The sequence below is a fragment of the Cydia amplana genome, chromosome 2 (genome assembly GCF_948474715.1).
Source record: "Cydia amplana chromosome 2, ilCydAmpl1.1, whole genome shotgun sequence".
Lineage (NCBI taxonomy): Eukaryota > Metazoa > Arthropoda > Insecta > Lepidoptera > Tortricidae > Cydia > Cydia amplana.
This window is the reverse complement of record NC_086070.1, coordinates 13,709,667-13,731,000: the sequence shown is the minus strand read 5'-3', so window position 1 is coordinate 13,731,000 and position 21,334 is coordinate 13,709,667. Positions and strand designations below refer to the sequence as shown.

The window sequence follows — 21,334 nt, the reverse complement described above, 5'->3', positions numbered from 1 at the left end:
TTAATAAAGTATTTTGAGGTTACTTTGTTAAACTACGACTGACCTGAGTAAAAAATTACGATGTGTTATGTTGTGTAATTATTAGTATTAAAAGTAAAATATTTAAAACAACATGGCACTAATCCCTTAAATAGCATATTTAATTCCATTATTGTCACTCATAAATGCAATTTTCCACGAACGGATGCAACTCGAGTGTTCCGTTAAATTTCTAGAAATTTCGTTGGACTTTTGCTCACGTACTAGAATTTAATGTTCCCTTCTTACAATTCCGCTGTAAATTTCACCATGTTGCTAATATTATGCGTCGAGCTTGTAGAACGTACTATGTATAAATTTTCTGTTTTGGACAGATAAAAGTGGAGGGAAGGTAGTTTGTTTAAACGATGGTAGGTATTTAACTGACCACTACTGTTTTTACAAATTACATTAGGTGTACCTACCTGTTAGTGTAAGGCCTGAGTGGACGCTCGAGTTGGGCGTGCAGCGGGGCGGGGCGTGCGGCGTGCATGTAAACAAATACAAACGTATAGTAGCGGCCTTAGTGCACGCTGCTCAAATCACCTGGGAGCTCAACGCCACGCTGCACGCTCCGCCGAACGCTCCACTTCGAGCGCCCACTCAGGCCTTACATTTAGTCCTTTTCAAGTACAAAATAATTCGGCTTCCGGTAAGAAATCATGCGAATTCGATGCTCAATTGTTTATGTTCGATGCTACGATTCCCAATATTCTAATAGACAAAAATGCGTTTGCATAGTTAATAATCCGCATTAAGCCGTTCCCATAAATAAACTAACTGTAACAATAAAATAAGTTATTCATACATTTACATATATATAATATAATACTGCATGAAAGTTTGTTACACGATTTTATTGACATATCGAAGTAAGCATTTTTAGTATATACCTACCAACAGGCAAACAAAAACAACTTGTTCCTACTTCCCGGGGCTATTACGGGTCCAACAGTGCCAATTCCGGAGATTTAGTAATGTGTTTGTGAGACCTGATAAAGCCCAAACGATACTTTTACTTCGTTTGATACAGAAAAATATAAATATATCAGGGAAAGTAAAAGGATCAACCACTGTCATCAAAAATATCAAAACGACACGACAGTACAACAAAAGCGTAGCACTTAATATTCTCAAAGTGGATGTCTGGCGGGAATTTACACTTATTTCGAAAGGTACACATCATTATTTAGTTAAGGGCAGATTCAAGTACTAAATTTGAGGCACACAAATGCGTCCTTAAGATACTACGAGAAACCATTATCCGTAACGAACCGTGCAGAGTTCAAGTAATTCGGTAGAACCTAATAAGCTCTGAGTAGGACATTAGGCCGTGCCCGGAAATGCCGGAGTCAACCTAATGTCAAGAGGTTTTCTTTTTAGTAATGGTTAAACATTATAACTACTTTACTACTAGTACACATTTCATTAACAGTTGTTTGGGCCGAATACCGTATACCTACTTGCCGAATATTGGTTGTATTGCTAATGAATACCATACCAACATAGCGTAATTAGCGTAAGTATTACTATATCATAAGCCTTTCATAACATTTTACCTTAAAAATAGTTACCCACTCCGAAAACCATTTCAGTAGTTACATTAATTAAATATACAGTCAAATACTCTTGAACGAATTCCACAAGATATTATTACGATATTTTAATGTAAAAGTGACATTTGTTGTCCGAATTGAGCTGCAAAAGAGAACTAGTTGAAATCTAAACTACAACGTATCTAGTACATATCGTATCGTTCTCTAGTCTAGAACGGATCTTATTTTCCGAATACAGCGGTATAACATAACCGGAATGTAGACAACTTTATACGAAAGAACAATGGGGTATAATCCACACTGAGATTGTGAAGTTCAGTTATCTATAATTACAATGTAAATTAATACTTACTGCGTGACTATTTGATATTTCCCAGTCGCTTTGTTGTGAAGAAAAACAAAGTCAGGACATCGGACTAATCCTAATAAGAATACCCTTGTTCTTATCTTTGTTTGAAGACCAGAAGGCAGTCACTTTTGTAAAAACAAACTATTGCCTGCGCCAATATTCTTCTTTAGAATGCATCCGTTAGTTGTATTTAGTTAGCGTTAAGACGAAGAAAATTTCATAGAACGTGCAACGTCGGTGCAAACAAGAGTACGACCTGCATTATTGCGGCAAACTAAACTATTGATGCTTGCAACTTCAAAGATGTCACATGCATGTTGACGACGAAGTGCTCAAACTGTTAAAATTCAAGTCGAATTTCACCAAACCGTAACAAATGCAGACACATTTCAAACAATAGGTACGTGGAGTTTACAACTTTGTTGGTGGAAAACAAAGTTACTTCAATATCAGAGGGACCGGTATTCTTGTATATAATGTTTAGAAGACAAAAGAGCAGTAGCAGAAGTTTTTGAGTCTTATTGTGGACACTGGACTTTAAAGTACAACTTTTTCCTTGTATACTATAATAAGTAGGTATAAAAGTTATTAACCGAAAGTTTTAGTAGGTATGTTGTTTATATGACTAGGAGCAAAGATACATAAAATCTAATACAATTTCGTGCTTCGAATTTGACAGGTAAATGAGATGGAAGCGCCTCTGTTTTGGGTGTAAAACTAAGGGGCACGTTTTTTTCTCAGACTTTATACCTCTCTATTATAAATAATTATTCCACTTAAATTATTACATTCCACGTAATTATGTATTGCACATCGAACCTACACCGTCTTTATAGGAAAAACAACATTTTAATAATATCTATCTACACTTTTTTATAATTTTCGAAATACATATTTCTATTATTTCTACTCAGAATCATAATCTCTTTCAATCATAATAGGAGAACATTTTTTAGAGATTATAAGTAGGTACAAATAACTAACTGAGAGGACCTTCAGTCTAAAGTGTCGAAACTAATACCTACCAAAATAAATACCTATTAAAAAAACCGTATTTTACAAAGCACATCGAAGTTAGTTGTTAGGTAGTTGTATGACTTTACAGACTCGTTTTCTCTTGACAGTTTTGAGTGTTATAAACGATGAGAGTTTGAAATTATTACACTCCGCCGGCATGATGAATACCTTTCTAGAATTATCTTACGGTGAGTGCATTTGTTTGTTAAAGTAGGGATGAAAGTTTGAGAGCAACGTACAAAAATATTCAAAGAATGTTTGTTTTATTATTTAGCTAGCTTATCAAATCTTTTTCGCAGTATGTAACCGAATTTGACATAACATTACCGTTTAATAATCTCATATAATTCAACTGAAACATCGGCGACACAGTAAATGTAATCGTGACCGAAAGGAAAAAAACATATTTTCACACGTCTAGTCAAATACACATTTGTTTTCCCACTCTTCTCTCTTACAAAGGTTCCAAGCACAATGGAAACACTTCAGTCTCGCTTAACGTGGCCCGAAAGCGTAAGCTGGAGATTGTTTGAGGCCCGCATATGGGCACTTAAGTGAAACTGAGGCAAGGAGGCTTGCAGGGGAACTTCTAGCCAAATCCCTGCAATTAACGAAGTTTGGTTCCCAATTAGTAAGAGTGTCGAATGCACGATGCCCTTAATTAAGACCTTTTTAATATAAATATCAAAGTTAACAATCGAAATTTACTAAATGAAAATAATCAATTACAAACTATAGTATTTGCATCTTTCATCTCAAATTATTATACATTAATATTGCGACTAGGTATGACATATCGAATCCTTTTACTATATGAATCATATCCATCTCGTTAGTATTTTTTTTATCAAATTAGGATGTTTAACATCATAACAAGTTATGAATTGAAGTGTACAGCAATAACATTATTCCGTTGTCACTCATTGCAGTCTCATTAATCTTTTGATATTGCCTCCAGCAGCGCTGCCTACGAGAACTACGAGGGGCGTTCAAAATATTCTCGGTATTGATATCTTACGACCTCTTCTAAAATTTCTTTCGTTACTGGCCGCTAAGGTTTATTCATTGACATTAAAAAAAAGTATAATTCGAACCGAGATAGTCTTTTGTTTTTCTGCAATTGCTGAACAAACATGAACATCCTGTGCGAATTGACAATGTTAACTAAATTAGAACATCGATGCGTGATAAAATTCTTGACAAAACAGGGTAAAAATCAAAAAACCATAAAAGAGGAAATGGATTGTGTTTACCGTGAGTCTGCTCCTTCTTTATCTACCATTCAAAAGTGGTCAAGCGAGTTTAAACGCGGAAGGGAGAGAATTGAAGATGACCCTAGACCTGGCCGGCCTGTAGTAGCTACTTCACAAGAAAATATTGATAAAGTGGAAAAACTTATATTGGAAGATGGTCGAGTGAAGGTAAAATCTATAGCACAAGTAACCAATCTCTCTATTGGTACCGTACATGATATTATACATGACCATCTTAATATGTCAAAAGTAAGTGCAAGATGGGTTCCGCGAATGCTGACTCGGCTTCAAAAAGACATGCGTGTAGCTTGTTGTTCCGATTTTATTGACCTGTGCGGTGAAAATCCTGATGAGGTGCTGCAAAGAATAGTTACTGGAGATGAAACCTGGGTTCATCATTATGACCCAGAGAGTAAACAAGAGTCCATGCAGTGGCACATTAAGGGTTCAGCTCATCCCAAGAAGTTGAAGGTCATCCCTTCAGCTGGCAAGGTCATGGCCACGATATTTTGGGATTGTGAAGGAGTATTACTAATCGATTATAAAGAAAAAGGTGTAAATATCACAGGACAGTACTACGCTAACATTCTACGTCAATTAAAGGATGTAATTAAAGAAAAGAGGCGAGGAAAGTTAACCAAAGGTATTCTGCTTCTGCATGACAACGCCCCCGTCCATACTGCTCATATTGCCAAGGCAGCTATTGTTGAACGTGGGTTTAAAACTGTTACTCACCCACCGTATAGTCCGGACTTAGCCCCCAGCGACTTCTTTTTGCTCCCCAATCTTAAAAAGGATCTGCGTGGAAATAAATTTTCTGACGATGAAGCATTGAAGGCGGCAGTGGAGGAGCATTTTTACACGAAAGATAAAAAATATTTTTACGAGGGATTAAAAAAAATAATTGATCGATCTTTTAAGTGTATGAACATAGGGGGGGAGTATATTGAAAAATAAAAATATCAAACTTTTCGTACTTGTTTGTTTTCATTCTCATACCGAGAATATTTTGAATACCCCTCGTATGGCGAAATTACATTTTGAGCATTTTCGTTGACATACACTGTGAACCGTTATTACATCGAGACAAACAAGGGGCAGCCGGGAAAGAAGTATTTAATATGATAATTGCCATGTTAAAAGTATAGATCTACTACATCTACTTACTACCTTGCATGGTAATTCTACTTATCCTTTTCGAAACATAGATCTGATATTGTATTTAACTTAAAATCGTAGCAGTGATGGGGGAACCGGGTCGGTGCCCTGTTCTAAAAATATGTAATAAATAAGGCAATATGAAACAATTATTTTTATAAAAAGAAAACATAATCGATGTAACACTGTCTTTCGTTTGTATGAAACGTTAAAGAGTCTATTATTGACTTGACACGCGAGGCACACATCAAAATACTCGTACGCGTGTTTGTGAAATCTTTGCCTGGATTAGACAACGTTTTACTTGGACATTAGCCAATAAGTTCAAATACAGACTGATATAGTTAAATCCTTAGCCTGATATAGAATCATAGAATTAAGGATAAAATACGTTATTTACAGCAAAGGTGTGCAAAAAGTCATGTCATGACAGTTCGCAAATGGCTCTTCCGTTACAGCGTCCGTTCCATTATCGTTACCAAGTTGATTCATGGAAAACAATAAATCTAGAAAATGTCTGAATCTATAAAGATATTAAAATGAATTCATAAATTATGTTTATCTAAAACGATACTCAAACTGCAGGTACAGTTTGGAGTGTGGTGAAAATGAAGGATCCATCTTGAAAAAGGACAAATAGAAGACAAAAATTTAAAAGCAGGTACATAGGTATAATTCAACTTTGACGCAACCAAAGGCTTAAGGAGGTTGTCAGAGTAGGGGAACATTTTTAAATATTCAGGTTTGTTTTTCTTTCTACGTGTTCAGAAAACTGTAGTAAATCTAATTAAGTATTCTCGCTGTCGCGACACAAATAAGTAGGGTAGATTTAGTGGTATTAAAACACGTACAATTTAGATTTACAAGCGGTAAAAATAATTTCACAAAATTTACATTACGAAAACAATGAAATACAGTAGAACCTTGATTATCGGAACTATTTGGGACCGAGACTAGTTCGGATAATCGAAATGTGTAACCCTAAACACACATAAACCATTATAAGGGCCATTTTATTTAAAGTTGTCCCCTACACTTCTTTTTTAATTTGTGAATTTCTATGTTATGAAATTTTATGTTATTTCTACTCAGAATTACGAGCTCTTTCTATCCTAATAGGAGAAAAAAAGTGTCCAAAGTTTTTTTTCTTATTCCGATACCATTTTTAGGGTTCCGTAGCCAAATGGCAAAAAACGGAACCCTTATAGATTCGTCATGTCTGTCTGTCTGTCCGTCTGTCCGTCTGTCTGTCTGTCCGTATGTCACAGCCACTTTTCTCCGAAACTATAAGAACTATACTGTTGACACTTGGTAAGTAGATGTATTCTGTGAACCGCATTAAGATTTTCACACAAAAATAGAAAAAAAACAATAAATTTTTGGGGTTCCCCATACTTCGAACTGAAACTCAAAATTTTTTTTTTCATCAAACCTATACGTGTGGGGTATCTATGGATAGGTCTTCAAAAATGATATTGAGGTTTCTAATATCATTTTTTTCTAAACTGAATAGTTTGCGCGAGAGACACTTCCAAAGTGGTAAAATGTGTGTCCCCCCCCCTGTAACTTCTAAAATAAGAGAATGTTAAAACTAAAAAAAATATATCATGTACATTACCATGTAAACTTCCACCGAAAATTGGTTTGAACGAGATCTAGCAAGTAGTTTTTTTTTAATACGTCATAAATCGCCTAAATACGGAACCCTTCATGGGCGAGTCCGACTCGCACTTGGCCGCTTTTTCATAGACTTTGTATGGCGGTCTCGGAATGGAAAAATCGAAAAATGTATGGAAATGTAGGGTCATTTTTTTCTCCTATTAGGATCAAAAGAGCTCATGATCCTGAGTAGAAATAACATAAAATTTCCTAGTTTTGGAAAAAAAAGTGTAGGGGACAACTTTGAATAAAATGGCCCATAAACTCCTAATACCAAAAATAGAGGAGTTCCATTCTAGTCTTCATGAGCCTTTCCATATCAAATAGCACCGTTTAACTGCAAATACATACTTGGTTATTAGATGAAAAAAAAATACACTATAAGTATAATAGGGCTTATCTTGTCCAAAAACCAGCAATATATGTGTAATAATAATATAATATCTGGGAGCCCGAGCTTTGCTCGGAAAACATATAAAACCTCAAAATGCGCGTTTTCCCAGAGATAAAACCTAGCTAGATCGATTTTTCGCCCCCGAAAACCCCAATATAGCAAATTTCATCGAAATCGTTAGAGCCGTTCCCGAGATGCCCGAAATATATATAGATAATAATAAATAAATATACAAGAATTGCTCGTTTAAAGGTAATATATATATCATGGTATAGTTCATCATACAAGCACACACACAACACACACATACACAACACACTTACGTAATTATCTTAGCAGTAGGTATAATAAATTATAGTAATAGTGAATATATATGTATAAACAGATGAGTAGGTATATAGTTGATACTGGTTTAAGTGCAATGTCATATTTCTATCATCCTTATTAAACTATAAAAATTGTTGCCATAAATGTTGCATTGTATAGGTACGTATAGTACATATGTAAGCGATCAGACCTTAGGTATAATATTTTTAACATGTGTATACTTCACAACCAACCTGCATTGCTAGAAGTAGCGGTGGTTTATTCTCTGATCCCTATAAGACAGGTTTACCTAGTTTAGGGCTCAGGACACTATTCCTAGGCAGTCTAAAAATAGAATACTTACTCCTAAAAATGTAATACCCTTCCACTATGTAATAAGCTGCATTTTTGATGCCTAAATAAATCATTTTTCATTTTCATTTTCAATAATAATAAAATGAAATGAAATGATAATCTATCTATCTAATCTATCTATCTATCTAATCGAATACCTTTAAACGAGCAATTCTTGTTTATATATTTATTTATTTATTTATATATATATTTCGGCGATCTCGGAAACGGCTCTAACGATTTCGATGAAATTTGGTATATGTGGGTTTTCGGGGGCGAAAAATCGATCTAGCTAGGTCTTATCTCTGGGAAAACGCTGGTTTTTGAGTTTTTATATGTTTTCCGAGCAAAGCTCGGTTTCCCAGATATTGCTTTATTAATGAATAAACAAACAAGAATTGCTCGTTTAAAGGTATAAAATATAATTCGTTCAGCAATCACGGAACACTTAGGCAACTCGGGTTAGGTATAAACAGGCAATTGTGCGAACCTCCTCCTTCTGTTTGAAGTCAGTTAAACATTATTAGGTACAATTTTGACGAGCTTCCAAATAGGAACGAAATTGTTATTAATTTGGAACGTGTATTCGTTCGTCTGTGTTCATGTCCGTAAATGTTAATTTTATTTTACCCGACCACACATTTCTGAGCCTAACCGCGTACATATTCTCTCACGTTAAAACAAAAATACGATAGTTCAGTGCACAGTGGTCGCTGCGAATACAAAGAACCATATTGGCAACACATAAATGTTCCGCATACATACGACCCATAAGTGTCATAACTGCCTCAGTGTCAGTACCTAATAGTTTTTCAATAAACTGATAAAATAGAACGAAATGGAAGAAAAAATAACAGTGTGTTTACCAATGCACGTCGACTCGAATGTGTATCTTCTTGAAATAGGCCTTACGTTTATGATTTTTATGAATTATCATACCTAAGGGGTTACTTTCGTCGATATAAAACAATATGGGGTTTTTATGTAATAGAGTTATACTGAGTCGAGTATTCCTGCAACATTACGAGTAAGTGGCCGCACACGGGTACAATTAGGTATATAATGAAGATACATATATAATCAGTCGTTTAGATTTTAGGTATTTTTATAGGATTTGTTTGCCAGCATACGTCATGCTTGTAACTTAATATAAGTAGAAACTGCTAATTTTTCGTAACATCAATGGAATCAATGAACTTAAGAATAATTACAATTCCGTAACTACGTACATATTATTCGCAATTAACCAATTACCTACTTCAAATGAGTTACGTTTAATAAGTTTGAGACGAAATCATAACGAATATTGTATAACCTTTAACCCTTCAACATTCCAACTTCTTACAATAGTTTAAATCAAAGTTTGGAAAGGCACGTACAGTACAGCAGTAGCTAAATTAATGCCGCGATGTAGTTCCACAATGTCGAACTCTTGTGCCGCAGTTTCATAAAGTTGTTAATTATAGAGCAAGATAAGCAAACCAGGGAATAAAGTCATTAACGGAGAGTAATTGTTATGTAAGTACTTGTTTAAATAAGAAAAGCAATCATCTTTAAATGTCACCTGTTGTGAACCTAATACAATGAGGTTAGAGCCCCGCGTTTTGAGACCACGACTAATTGGATGCAAAAGTTTACTAATCCCGACTTCTAGTACTTACTTCTACTTTTGTTTTAACAGGTTTAACAAAGAAATTTGAAGATAATGCAAACAACTTTAATGGATTAAGCTAAATATATTTTTTGCAGTAAATACTACATTTTTTATTTATTACTACAACAAACATTTAAACTAGGAAAAAATCTGATGTGAACTTAAATATTTTCTGATGTTCTATCAGTAAGTTAAATCTAACGACTAACTAATCCGTTAACTTAGACTGTGTTTCCTAAAATCGAAAAAATATACACACAGATTTGACGCTTAGATGGGCGGGTTGCTGAAGGTCGAAATTAAAATAAACCGGGCGGGACGCTCACAACACATCGGGGAATAGGTAATACCATAAAACATTGAAGGGTTTATTCGGAGTCGATACATAGCAGGGTACCACATGTAGACGGTGGAAAAATAAAACTAAAACCTTATGCGTTGTAAGCATTTTATGATGAATCATCATTCATCACAAAATATTTTTTGCATGGTGGCTTGTATAAAGCACGCTAAAACCTAAATGTAGCACAATACAGTAGCACATAACGACCGGCATTATAAATTTCATTGGATGGTTCCTGTTATTTAATTAAGGGACAGTTTGACCACACCTTCACTAATTTATAGAACGAATAACTTTCCGGATTCGAAGCATATAACGTTAAGGACCCGTTAAGATACCGTTATTTAGAATGACGCAATGTAATGAAACTCGCATGCGAGTTCTCGCATCGTCTAAATGGGCCCTAAGGAATATCGCTCGCCTAAATATGTGAACACGGCATACAATGAGCCAGCAATGTTTCATGTTTACTCTGTTTCATTTGGAAATATAAACACCGTCAAAGCCTTATAAATTATTAACTAATAATTCAAAGCATAATCAAAGAAATTAGAAACAATAAAGTGGTTTTATTACCATTAATTATGTTTTGGGGTCTCTGCCAGGGTTTTCTATATAAAATTAAAAGCCGTTTCATTTTGATGTTGGGGCAAACGTAATCTACGTTTGACCCAACATCAAAATGAAACGGCTTTGTTTTTCAATGAAAATGAAGTAAAGTAAGTGGCAATTTAACCACAGGTATTTTATGACCTTCATGTTAATAATAAATGAGTTTTTTTATAAAACGTAACTTTACGTGTTTTTAGGATTCCAATATATGTACTCCAGATCAGGGGCACAATTATAAAAATGGTATGAGGCATGAGTGGTGATAATGGTATGGCTTTTAGTATTTGTTGTTACAGCGGCAACAGAAATACATCATCTGTGACAATTTCAACTGTCTACGGTTCATGAGATACAACCTGGCGACATCGACAGAATGACAGACAGACAGACAGTGCAGTCTTAGTAATAGGGTCCCGCTTTTACCCTCTGGGTACGGAACCCTAAAAACAGTACGACATAACGAGCGCATGTTTGCAAGTGCGCAGAAACTAGTTACAATTTTGGCGCAAATCCAATATTTAGAATGTGGACTGCGACAGAAAGAGGGCGCAACGGAGCCAGAATGTGTTTTTAAGCGATCAAGATGGATGCACTCTATGTACTTACATATTTCGGTCAAGAAAAGAGTGCGTTAAACATAGGTATTTTGAACCATTTGGGATTAAATGATTAAAGATTTGTTTAAATATTTTATTTTATTTTATTCAATATCATCCTTTAATTTTATTGCAGTTAAAACAACTGCTGCCCACTTGTGGGTACCAATAATATGCGATTTCATATTGATTGTACTGTCCACGACCCACATGAGCCCAATCTCTCAGTAGCATTTTTGTGTGATCGGGAGGTCTAAAACCCACCCACAGGAATTAATGACTACTTACAACCTACAACTGAGCAAGCTATCGATAGGACAACAAATAAAAAGAAATAGGTAAAAACATAGCACCACAAGAGCAACCATTAGGAGAACACTGAGATTCTTTGTTTTACTCTCGAACTTTGTTTCCTACACTTCCTACTTTCGTTCAAACGTTAAAACGTTTTTGGGACTTATTTCGAGTGCAGCTTTGTCGTGAAACATAAATAAAGTAATAACTGCCTTTATATATTTTCAGCCACTCTTGCAAATACTAACAAAGTAGCCGTATAGCACATAAAAGTGATTAACACCTCCCAAAGGGAACAATAAAATTACCTACTTGTGACTGCTTTCGTTGCTGTTATTTTGTTGGTTAACTAAATAAATTACCTACATACCTGACATTTGGATGTTTAATTAGAATGCAGATAGAAAATTAAATTGGGAATGCATGTGATGATCAAATAATTATTGATTTCTTATAAATCAAAAACGTATTGTAACCGAACAAAATAAACATTTTACGACAACAAATCTAATTAACTATTTCTATTCTATTCTATTATTAAAAATGTCTAGTCCATAGCCGTAATCTATATATGTTATTAAAAAGTGATCTATAGGTACTGGGTGCTTTAGAACTAGCGATTCTCCTGAAATTTATATATGTCGCAGTCGGATCGTATAATCCGCCGTATTACATTACGGCTAGCCGTTTTCAAAAAACAGGGGCGTTTTTAAATGCAGCGGTTTAACGATTAGCCGGATTGAATGAGAATCTGCCGGAATGTATTCGGCGCCATACGTTCTTCAACACGGCTAGACGTAATGTAATACAGCGAGTCATTAGCCGCCGCTTTGACAGTTTTAGTTCCCATTTTTAACACTCGTGGCGCTGCCTGACATAATAACAACAAACTATGAAAAACGCTGAGGTGTCCATCAAATCTGGAGTTCGTCGGACTGTTTCTGTTCAAAAAACATTTCCTTCGCAACTTAACTAGACTTTCTGAGCGGTTTGCCCTTCGGGCATTTGAAGCTACCTAACGAACCTAACCTACCTACCTATTGATTTAGTGAGACGTCCGTGAAAACATTACACTTTGGAGAAAAAAGCGTAAGTAGGTAAGTAAGTAGGTTAGGTTCGTTAGGTAGCTTCAGATACCCGAAGGGCAAACCGCCCAGAAATAGGAGCCCCGCTTTGCCCAGATATTAAATATCATATACGAGAAAGTGAAAGAGATAGACAAAGTTTTTTTATTTTTATTAAGCTGGACAAGCTGGAAAGTTGTTGGTAATGTTGACGCGGCACCGTGTAAAAGGACGACCGAGGAAGGACGGCACAGCGCGTGGCTGCTGTCAGGCGAAGATTGAATGGAAGCCGACCGTTCATAAGCTCTGAATAACTACTCGGACATGACTTATCATTTAACAAAGTAAGTATATTATAGTTAAGGTCTTGTCTAAAAAAAACCTAATGTAAGTAATTAAAACGTTCTATGTGTTGTGGAATTGGAAAGTACCTAAATTATCACAAAGTAATCCGTAATAGGTGGCTGCATAAGTAAATGTTTACCTCCAATTCTGCAAAAGGAGTAATCTGCTAAGAAAGCAAACAAGTGAACAATGTGCGTGCATAGGGGAGGACGCTAATATCTGATACTCGTATTACAACTAACATCAGAGATTTTAAAATTATTGACCTAAGATACCGAGCGGCCCGTCACCTGTCACCTCCTTGATGCATCTTCTCGTCTCTACTTGTATACTATGAATGCCACTATGTGTCACAACCAAATTTGAACCAGTATACGGGACTTAACGCAAATCGGATCGTAGATTTACGATGTCCTTTCATGGCATTTATTTATAAGCGGTTTCATATTACAGTGATGGATGATGCTATTAAATAAAAGGCATTGGAGGCGATTATCTTTACCAGTGTTCGTTCAGTCGTATCAGATCCCCTTAAAATATACCTATAATATATTTCTTTAGTTTCTTATATGATTTTAAGCGGGTATGTTAATATCATATATGCATACTATAAGCTATGTTAATAGAATACTAGACATAGTATTTTCAAATACATTGTATGGTCGTCAGCATTTCAATAATTCATATAAGTATAGGGGAGGGAGGCCTAAAGCGGGTAAGCTAACGGAGATGGCTTCAAAGTAAGCTATTTAAATGGATAATATCGCGTATAATGAATTTAATATCCATCCCGACGTTTAAAGCCCTTTACAGCGCTCATGGTCAACGGGAGACTGAGGAAAAATATAATCACCTTCGTCAAAATTACAAGAAAAGCCATAAAAACTGATTCTAGGTACATTATGTGAATCTGTGATTTGCCTTAATAGACTTAGATTTTGTGAGTCCATCATGCTTATTATTTGCATATTTATTCCTAATGCCCTAATATTCTACCCTTATTAACCGAAGTAATATGTTAGTCATTAATCATGATTACAATACTGCTAACACGGTTGCGGGTAACGGGTTAAATGTAACGAAATAAACTTTTTTAAATCAGGGGATCTGAAAAGGGGAAATTGTTAAATGTAAAATATCTGGGAGACCGAGCTTTGCTCGGAAAACATATAAAATCTCAAAAATTAGCGTTTTCCCAGAGATAAGACCTAGCTAGATCGATTTTTTGCCCCCGTAAACCCCCATATACCAAATTTCATCGAAATCGTTAGAGCCGTTTCCGAGATCCCCGAAATATATATTATATATATATATATATATATATATATATATATAAATATGCAAGAATTGCTCGTTTAAAGATATTAGATATATTTTTGGGTTAAATATATAATTAATAATGGCTCAGCGAAACGATTTTATTTACCCAATGATTATGACAATATACCTAATGTCCTTTTCCGGTAATACCTACCGAGTAAATGTGATACCGCCGTAAACATTACAAATAAAAGTGGTAACTATACACAATATGCAACTTGAATACAAGTTCGTAATATAATAACACGAATATCTTTTATATCATCCAGAGCTTTGTCTCTTAGAAACTGCTTAGTAGTTAATTCTTGCATGAATTACTACATATTATGATAAGGTTAATATTTTGCAAAATTGAAACCAATAAAGTCGAACGCAATAGAATATTGCCATAAAGATTTCTTAAGCACGTGGCGTGCAAGTAAGTCTTTTCGAACTGCATTTGGCAACACTCGAATTTCCCAATAACTTGAGCAGTTCCTATATAGCCAGTAACTGTACCATTCCATTTAATTTAAAAAACTAAATTCGAAAGAAATGCATTGAAATAGACCAGACTAGGAAAACCCACAGTATGGTATATGTAAACACGAAATGTGTTTACATATACCTACCATACTGTGGGTTTTCCTAGTCTGGTAAATTTAAAATACTTTCAACACTACACAAATATTACACCTTTGTGTAAAGTGTATAAGGTAATTGTGTGTTCCATCGTAGCGTCAAAACTGCCTACTAATTCGATCTTGAGGACTTTGGGGTCATTGACTATATAATGACATGTTTGAATCAAAATCTTTTGCAAATACCTCTAGAGTTACATGAAAACCATAAACTCATGTTTAATCATATCAACCCAAAGGCCTTAAATGCTACAGAAATCAACATTTCTGACCCAATAAGAAGCAGCGGCAAACTTGACAAATGTTTAGCCGCTTCCGAGATGGCCCGATTTAAATCAATGAATTAAGCGATACGGAGCTTTACCTTAGTGAGAGAGGAGCAATTTGTCATTTAAAGACGAAAGTAAATCCAGTTCCGGTTTGGGTTAGTATCACAGAAGTCGCAGCCAAAACGTCCACAGTAATAAATCTAGTCTTGCCGTAATCCGAGCAAACGGTTCACCAATGACATTTATCAAGTCATGTGCTTCGGGTGAAGGATATCAGACTAAATAATGTCTGTTTGTTTTGCACTGAGCAGGTATATCTGTTTATAAAGTCATCTATAATAATCTATATGAACGATATTTTACCCCCAACGTTAATAAATCGGGTACCTATTTCTCAATGCCTTGGGAAATATCCAAGGCCTTTTGTCGAATCAGGTCTTAATGTAGGAATAAATAACAAAAATGCAAATATGTATATAGTATTGTTAGACAGTGCTCGAATCGTTATTTCACATACGTACTAAAAATAAACTTTGTATTTTTTGTAAGAACTCTTTACCATGGTGCAATAAACGATATTATGATTAATGATTATGATTATAAATAGATCAGTCCGTTTAAGTAAAACATTATTAATTGGGGATTTTTAAACTAAATAATAAATGGTGTCCATCCTAATTTCTTAACCATAAAATTTAACTTAACTTTTACGGTAAATTTCCCACGGGAATTCTTTATCTTGTTGATTGTAAAACTTTTGTTTCATAGCTTAAGTTTTTTTACAACTTTCGCGTTTTTATTAGGGAAGGCCGACTTAAGGTTAATAATCTATTATGCGAACGATTCTGTGACAATTTCCGGTAAAATTTGAATTATTCATGAATAACTCCAGGATTTCAATGAATAAATGAAACAGAGATGCACGCTGTGGATTCCTGACGTTTATTGGAATGGATGAGTTTGGGATGTGGAATAAATTATTTGGTACAGTGTAATGGAATAGGGGACTACTATGGAACCTGCAAAGACGGGTCGTACAAAATCGTAAATTGTAAAATAAAAAAAGTTAACAAACATGGATGAATCTTACCTACATCCTAATACTAGAAATATCACTAGCAAAAAGCAGAGCTTTGTAAGGGCTCGCGGAGTTTTCCTACCTGAACCGCGATTTTGATCCAGTCCGAGGCTTGTTCCATGATCGATCGAGTGGGTCCGTTAAGAAAGCAGCTATAAGTGAGAGCAAGAAAGAAATATACTAACCGGACCCCGGTTGCTGTCTGGTACGCCTGTCTGTTACAGCACTTACAGCTTTTACTTTGTCCATTAAAAACGTGTCCAGACGACAAAATCAAATTGCCAATATCATCCACATATAATATACAATTTCATAGGCGCTTATTACATCCTACACGGTCGCCCAGTACTTTTTGTAAGGAAGCCAACTGGCTTTCCTACATAATGTTGGGTCAGCGAGCCAATGTCCTTGAATTTAATTTTTGCGTCCATACCACACAGTTGAGCGAAAAACTATCCCGTCTGGACACCTACTGGCGGTAATCACGCTGCTCCGTACATAAACACACACACACACACACAGTTCCACTAGGTACAGCCAGGGTTCAGCATCAGCTCTATCTTGGGTACTGCTCTTTTAAGTGCTCATTAAGACGTTTCAGATGACCAAAACAGCGTGTGCCTATGTTGCACCAAACCTATCTTGGGTACTAATCTCCTAAGTGCAACAAACCTGAGTTCCACTAGGTACTGCCAGGGTTCAGCATCAGCTCTATCTTGGGTACTGCTCTCCCAAGTGCTCATCATGACGAGTCGGATGTCTAAAACAGCGTGTGTCTTTGTTGCATCAAACCTGAGTTGCAATAAGTACAGCCAGGGTTGAGCATCAGCTTTATCTTGGGTACTACTCTCCTAAATGCTCATCGATACGAGTCGGATGACTAAAACAGCGTGTGCCTATGTTGCAACAAACCTGAGTTCCACTAGGTACTGCCGGGGTTCAGCATCAGCTCTATCTTGGGTACTGCTCTCCCAATCGCTCATCATGACCAAAAGCCAGGGTTGAGCATCAGCTTTATCTTGGGTACTACTCTCCTAAATGCTCATCGATACGAGTCGGATGACTAAAACAGCGTGTGTCTATGTTGCATCAAACCTGAGTTTCACTAGGTTCAGCGAAGGTTCAGCATCAGCTCTATAAGTGCTCATCAAGACGTGTCGATTTATTAAGACAGCATGTGCCTGTGTTGCACCAAACCTGAGTTCCACTAGGAACTGCCAGGGTTCTGGGTCATTTTGTTGAACTGCACGCCGACGTTGCAATTGGCGTGCAGTCGGCGTGTAGTTCCCATACAAGTTGCAGTCATGTGTCGGCCCTAAGTCGCTGAAGTTTGTATTATAATATGATCTTTATTTATAATTTATAATTTTAGCAGTTCCAAGCAATAGTAACACTAAAGGCGCGATTCATTAATTACGTAAGACAATTTTTACCAGTTTTTGACCCCCTTCCCTATATGTAAGAAATCATAAGAATAGGCTGACCCCCGCCCCCTCTCGCCCTATATTACCATATATTACGTAAGAATCTAAAGGAAAAAATGAGTACACGTTTGGTTTGTTTTAGTGTTTATTATTTAAAAAATATTTTTATGTATGTTTATTTGTACGTACGTTTGTACAGGACAAAGGTACTTGAGCTCGTTTAAGTTAACTCTGCACCGTGTTTGATAGCATAGAGTGTGGAAGTATTATTATTATTTTAAACGTCTTAATTTCGTAGAAATTAAAAAAAATCGCATCTTTGTGATCTTACTTACGTAAGAACTATAAAAACCCCCTCCCTCCCCCTAGTAAGAAAAAATGTGAAAAAATAAGATATGTTCGACCCCCTCAGCCCCAAAATCATCTTACGTAATAAATGAATGGCGCCAAAACTGTTTCTCGAACTGAAAATACCCGATCTACGTTTGCTAACACAACATGTGCAGCGTCACAAAACATACGAGTAAATTGACCTCCGCAGTGAATATACAGCAAGATTGATTGTTCTAGTAGGTATTCACAGAAACTTATTGCTAAATTGGGAATCAAACCAAGCGAAGCGAGGTGGGTCTGAATCCAAAATTTTAACCCTCTTTTGTATTCATCGTTGTTAATGGCGTAAGCGCCATCGACATTATTGAAATTGAAAACACCACATAGATATCGTGGTCCGAGTACCCACAACACAAGCCTTATTGAGCTTTTCTGGGGCTTAGTCAATTTGTATAACGACGTCCAATATTTATTTTTTTTTTTACTACTAACGCCATCTGTTAGAGAAATAAATAATTAACATTAGCACGAATGTTAATTCATTATTTTGCCAACAGATGGCGCTAGTAGTAATACAAAGTGTTATTACATTATTTAATTTTTTTAGGTTTATAAAATGATATTTTTAAGTTTGATAACACATCTAGACATGAATTTAAATTACTATGTTAAATCTCAAACCTAACAGTGCAGTAGTTTTTCCGTAAAGTGTACCACAAGAATGCATAGTTTGTCGAATAGTGATAGGGCTCGCTTCGCTCGCCCTAATAATTAGCTTATTGTATACTTACATAACAAAGCATATCGACATTTATTTCTTCAACCCATATCCATCATCTGGCTTAAACCCGCCCAAAGGTTCCAATTGCACTATAACTAAACAGTATTCTATCGAGTTTTTCACGTTAACAAATAAAATATATGTAATTTACACTGATGATTTGTGTATATAATTATGAAACGATACACTTTCCGCAATAACGAAAGTTTCGCAGTGAAAACAGCGACAGAGTGAACGCAGCGTACGCACGACCACCCGGCGCGTAGTCCCTCGTTGACTGAACGGCCAAGCTTATTTTGCTCGCTAGTCTAAGCTCTATTCCGACTATTCCGAGAGACATCAGTGTCTACATGGATTTTATTTCAATCGCTTGTTGAGCACACGACTCTGTAAAACCGTCACGTATGGTCTCCGATTAGGAAGAAAATTTCAGTTGAGTGCTTGATGACCGACCGGAATAGAGACCCAGGATGACCGCCGGGATTACAAACAATTTGACAGCTTTGCACATTTGTGCTCTTACAATTGAGAAGTTGTGAGATTGAGTGATCGATTGGTCTGCTATCGTCGTCTAAAGAGCGGTCTAACATTACAATGAAGATTAATCAATGATCACGCAATTTATTAGTAACATCAATACCTACCTACAAAGAGATATAAATCATATAATAAATAAAATAATCATCCTTACTAAACATTAATATAACTATGTTGGTTTATATAGGAAAAAAATATTGCAATGGTTTTTGAATTAAACATTAAATTGACAATCACATTCTGTTTGAATGTTTTGCTACAAAATGAAAACGCCCATTACTGCTGCTACGTGCTACGGCGTAGCGCTACAAATGGGAGCTTTGTTAAGAGCCCGTTAACGATCTTAGAGCCAAAATGTAAAATTGATAAATTTGGTTGTTGAAATTGTACCCCTTTTGTTACGTAATATCTAAATAACAAGTGCCGTATTCGAACTTCAAGATATTCACAAGAGACGACACGTACTAGATCCATTCTAGATACGTTATAGTTTAGATTTCAACTAGTTCCCCTTTGCAGCGCAATTCGTGCAACCAATGTCACTTTTACGATAGATCGTGTTAGATATCTATTAGATCTCTAAGTAATACATATCTTGTGGAATTAGTTCAAGAGTATCTCCAGAATCGCGGAAATGTCAAATTTGACAGGTTAGATCTTAAACATATCGTTATCGTATCATGGCGATGTCTAAAAGATATCTAATAGATGTCTATTACAAAATCCGAATCTGGCCCCAAGTATTGGTTTCTATTAGCACGTCTTTTCATGTTGCCTTTTAATAATGAGGTCCCGAGCGTGCGTCACCGGCAATATATGACGAGAAGGGGCAGTATTTAAAAAATCATCAAAAAAATTATGTGGTAAATTATACAAAATGATGTATAAGAACAGTTTCAAGAAATGTTGTAGATTGTTTAAGTATTAAAATTACGTTATTTACTCTTGTTCAGTATCATATCATATAACAAAAATGTAGTCTATTAAACGTAGTGTACAGGATATTTGTAATACAAAATTACCATTTTTACCAATCCAAACTTTACGAAATTTACAAATAAGATTCGTCTTTATAATGTTTCAAGGATTCAAAACTCAAATACGAGTATTCCAGTATGAAAAAAAAATCTATTCTAAATATGAAGGAGGATTTGTCGCATCACAAGTATATTTGAGAAATTAGAATTACCTCGCGTTATTCGATTTACCTCGAATTTGCACGGAAAATTGGATTTACAAGATCGATCCTCCTTCAGAGAGGATGCAATTTATAATTTATATTACTTTTTATTCACATGTTGATATATTTACTGTTGGAGGAGAGTCAGTTTTATCGTATTAGTTTTTACTTAAATGTAGATAATACTATTTATCTATATAAATATTATTTTGTTCGCAAATGTGTTTAAATATTTAAATTAAAACTGTTTATGTCACACAACTATTTAAAAAGGTTTACAAACAAAATTTATCTATTATTATTTAGATTTTAATTGAGTTGTGTTTAAGCTGAAGGTGATCATGCATTAAGTACACTTTCATAATATGTTTATGCTTACTATTTTTAATTAATTATGTCCATTTCTTTTCTTCTTCAACCGTTAAATTCAGGCATTGGTAAACTATATACACAGAAAAAACATCAATTCAAACATGTGTAGATAAACGCTATCGAGAACCTAACTTACTTTCTATGCATCTCGCTCATACTTGCATATTAGTGCGATTGTGATGCATACAAAGTAAATTACGTAGATGTCAGTTTTGACTCTGTCAGTGACTCATGGTACGGGTATAAGTCGTAGACAGAGTCTCGGTCTAGTTTGAATGCCATTGTCAAGTGTGTCAATGTAAGATTTTTACCTCACATACACATTTAAATTTAAAGTAAAGATCGTTGGGATCGGATCATTGTGTAAAAATAACAATGGCAACCGTAAACAAAGAAATGGCATATTTCCACTTGAATTTCCACTTGTCGATACGTCGAACAGTACCTA

General features: G+C 35.5%; 1 protein-coding gene across 6 annotated transcripts in view; it reads right to left on the bottom strand.

The window, feature by feature from the left end:
- The window catches only part of LOC134658200 (peripheral plasma membrane protein CASK), a 157,600-nt gene that overhangs the window by 28,026 nt on the left and 108,240 nt on the right, over window positions 1-21,334 (bottom strand). Inside the window, exon 1 of one of the 6 annotated variants that reach the window (XM_063513834.1) lies at window positions 18,808-18,929. The exons of the other annotated variants lie outside the window; for them this stretch is intronic. Coding sequence (XP_063369904.1) covers window positions 18,808-18,819 — 12 coding nt within the window. The 5' untranslated portion in view covers window positions 18,820-18,929. Of the gene's footprint in view, window positions 1-18,807; window positions 18,930-21,334 lie in introns of those variants that run through there. 6 annotated transcript variants of the gene reach the window in all.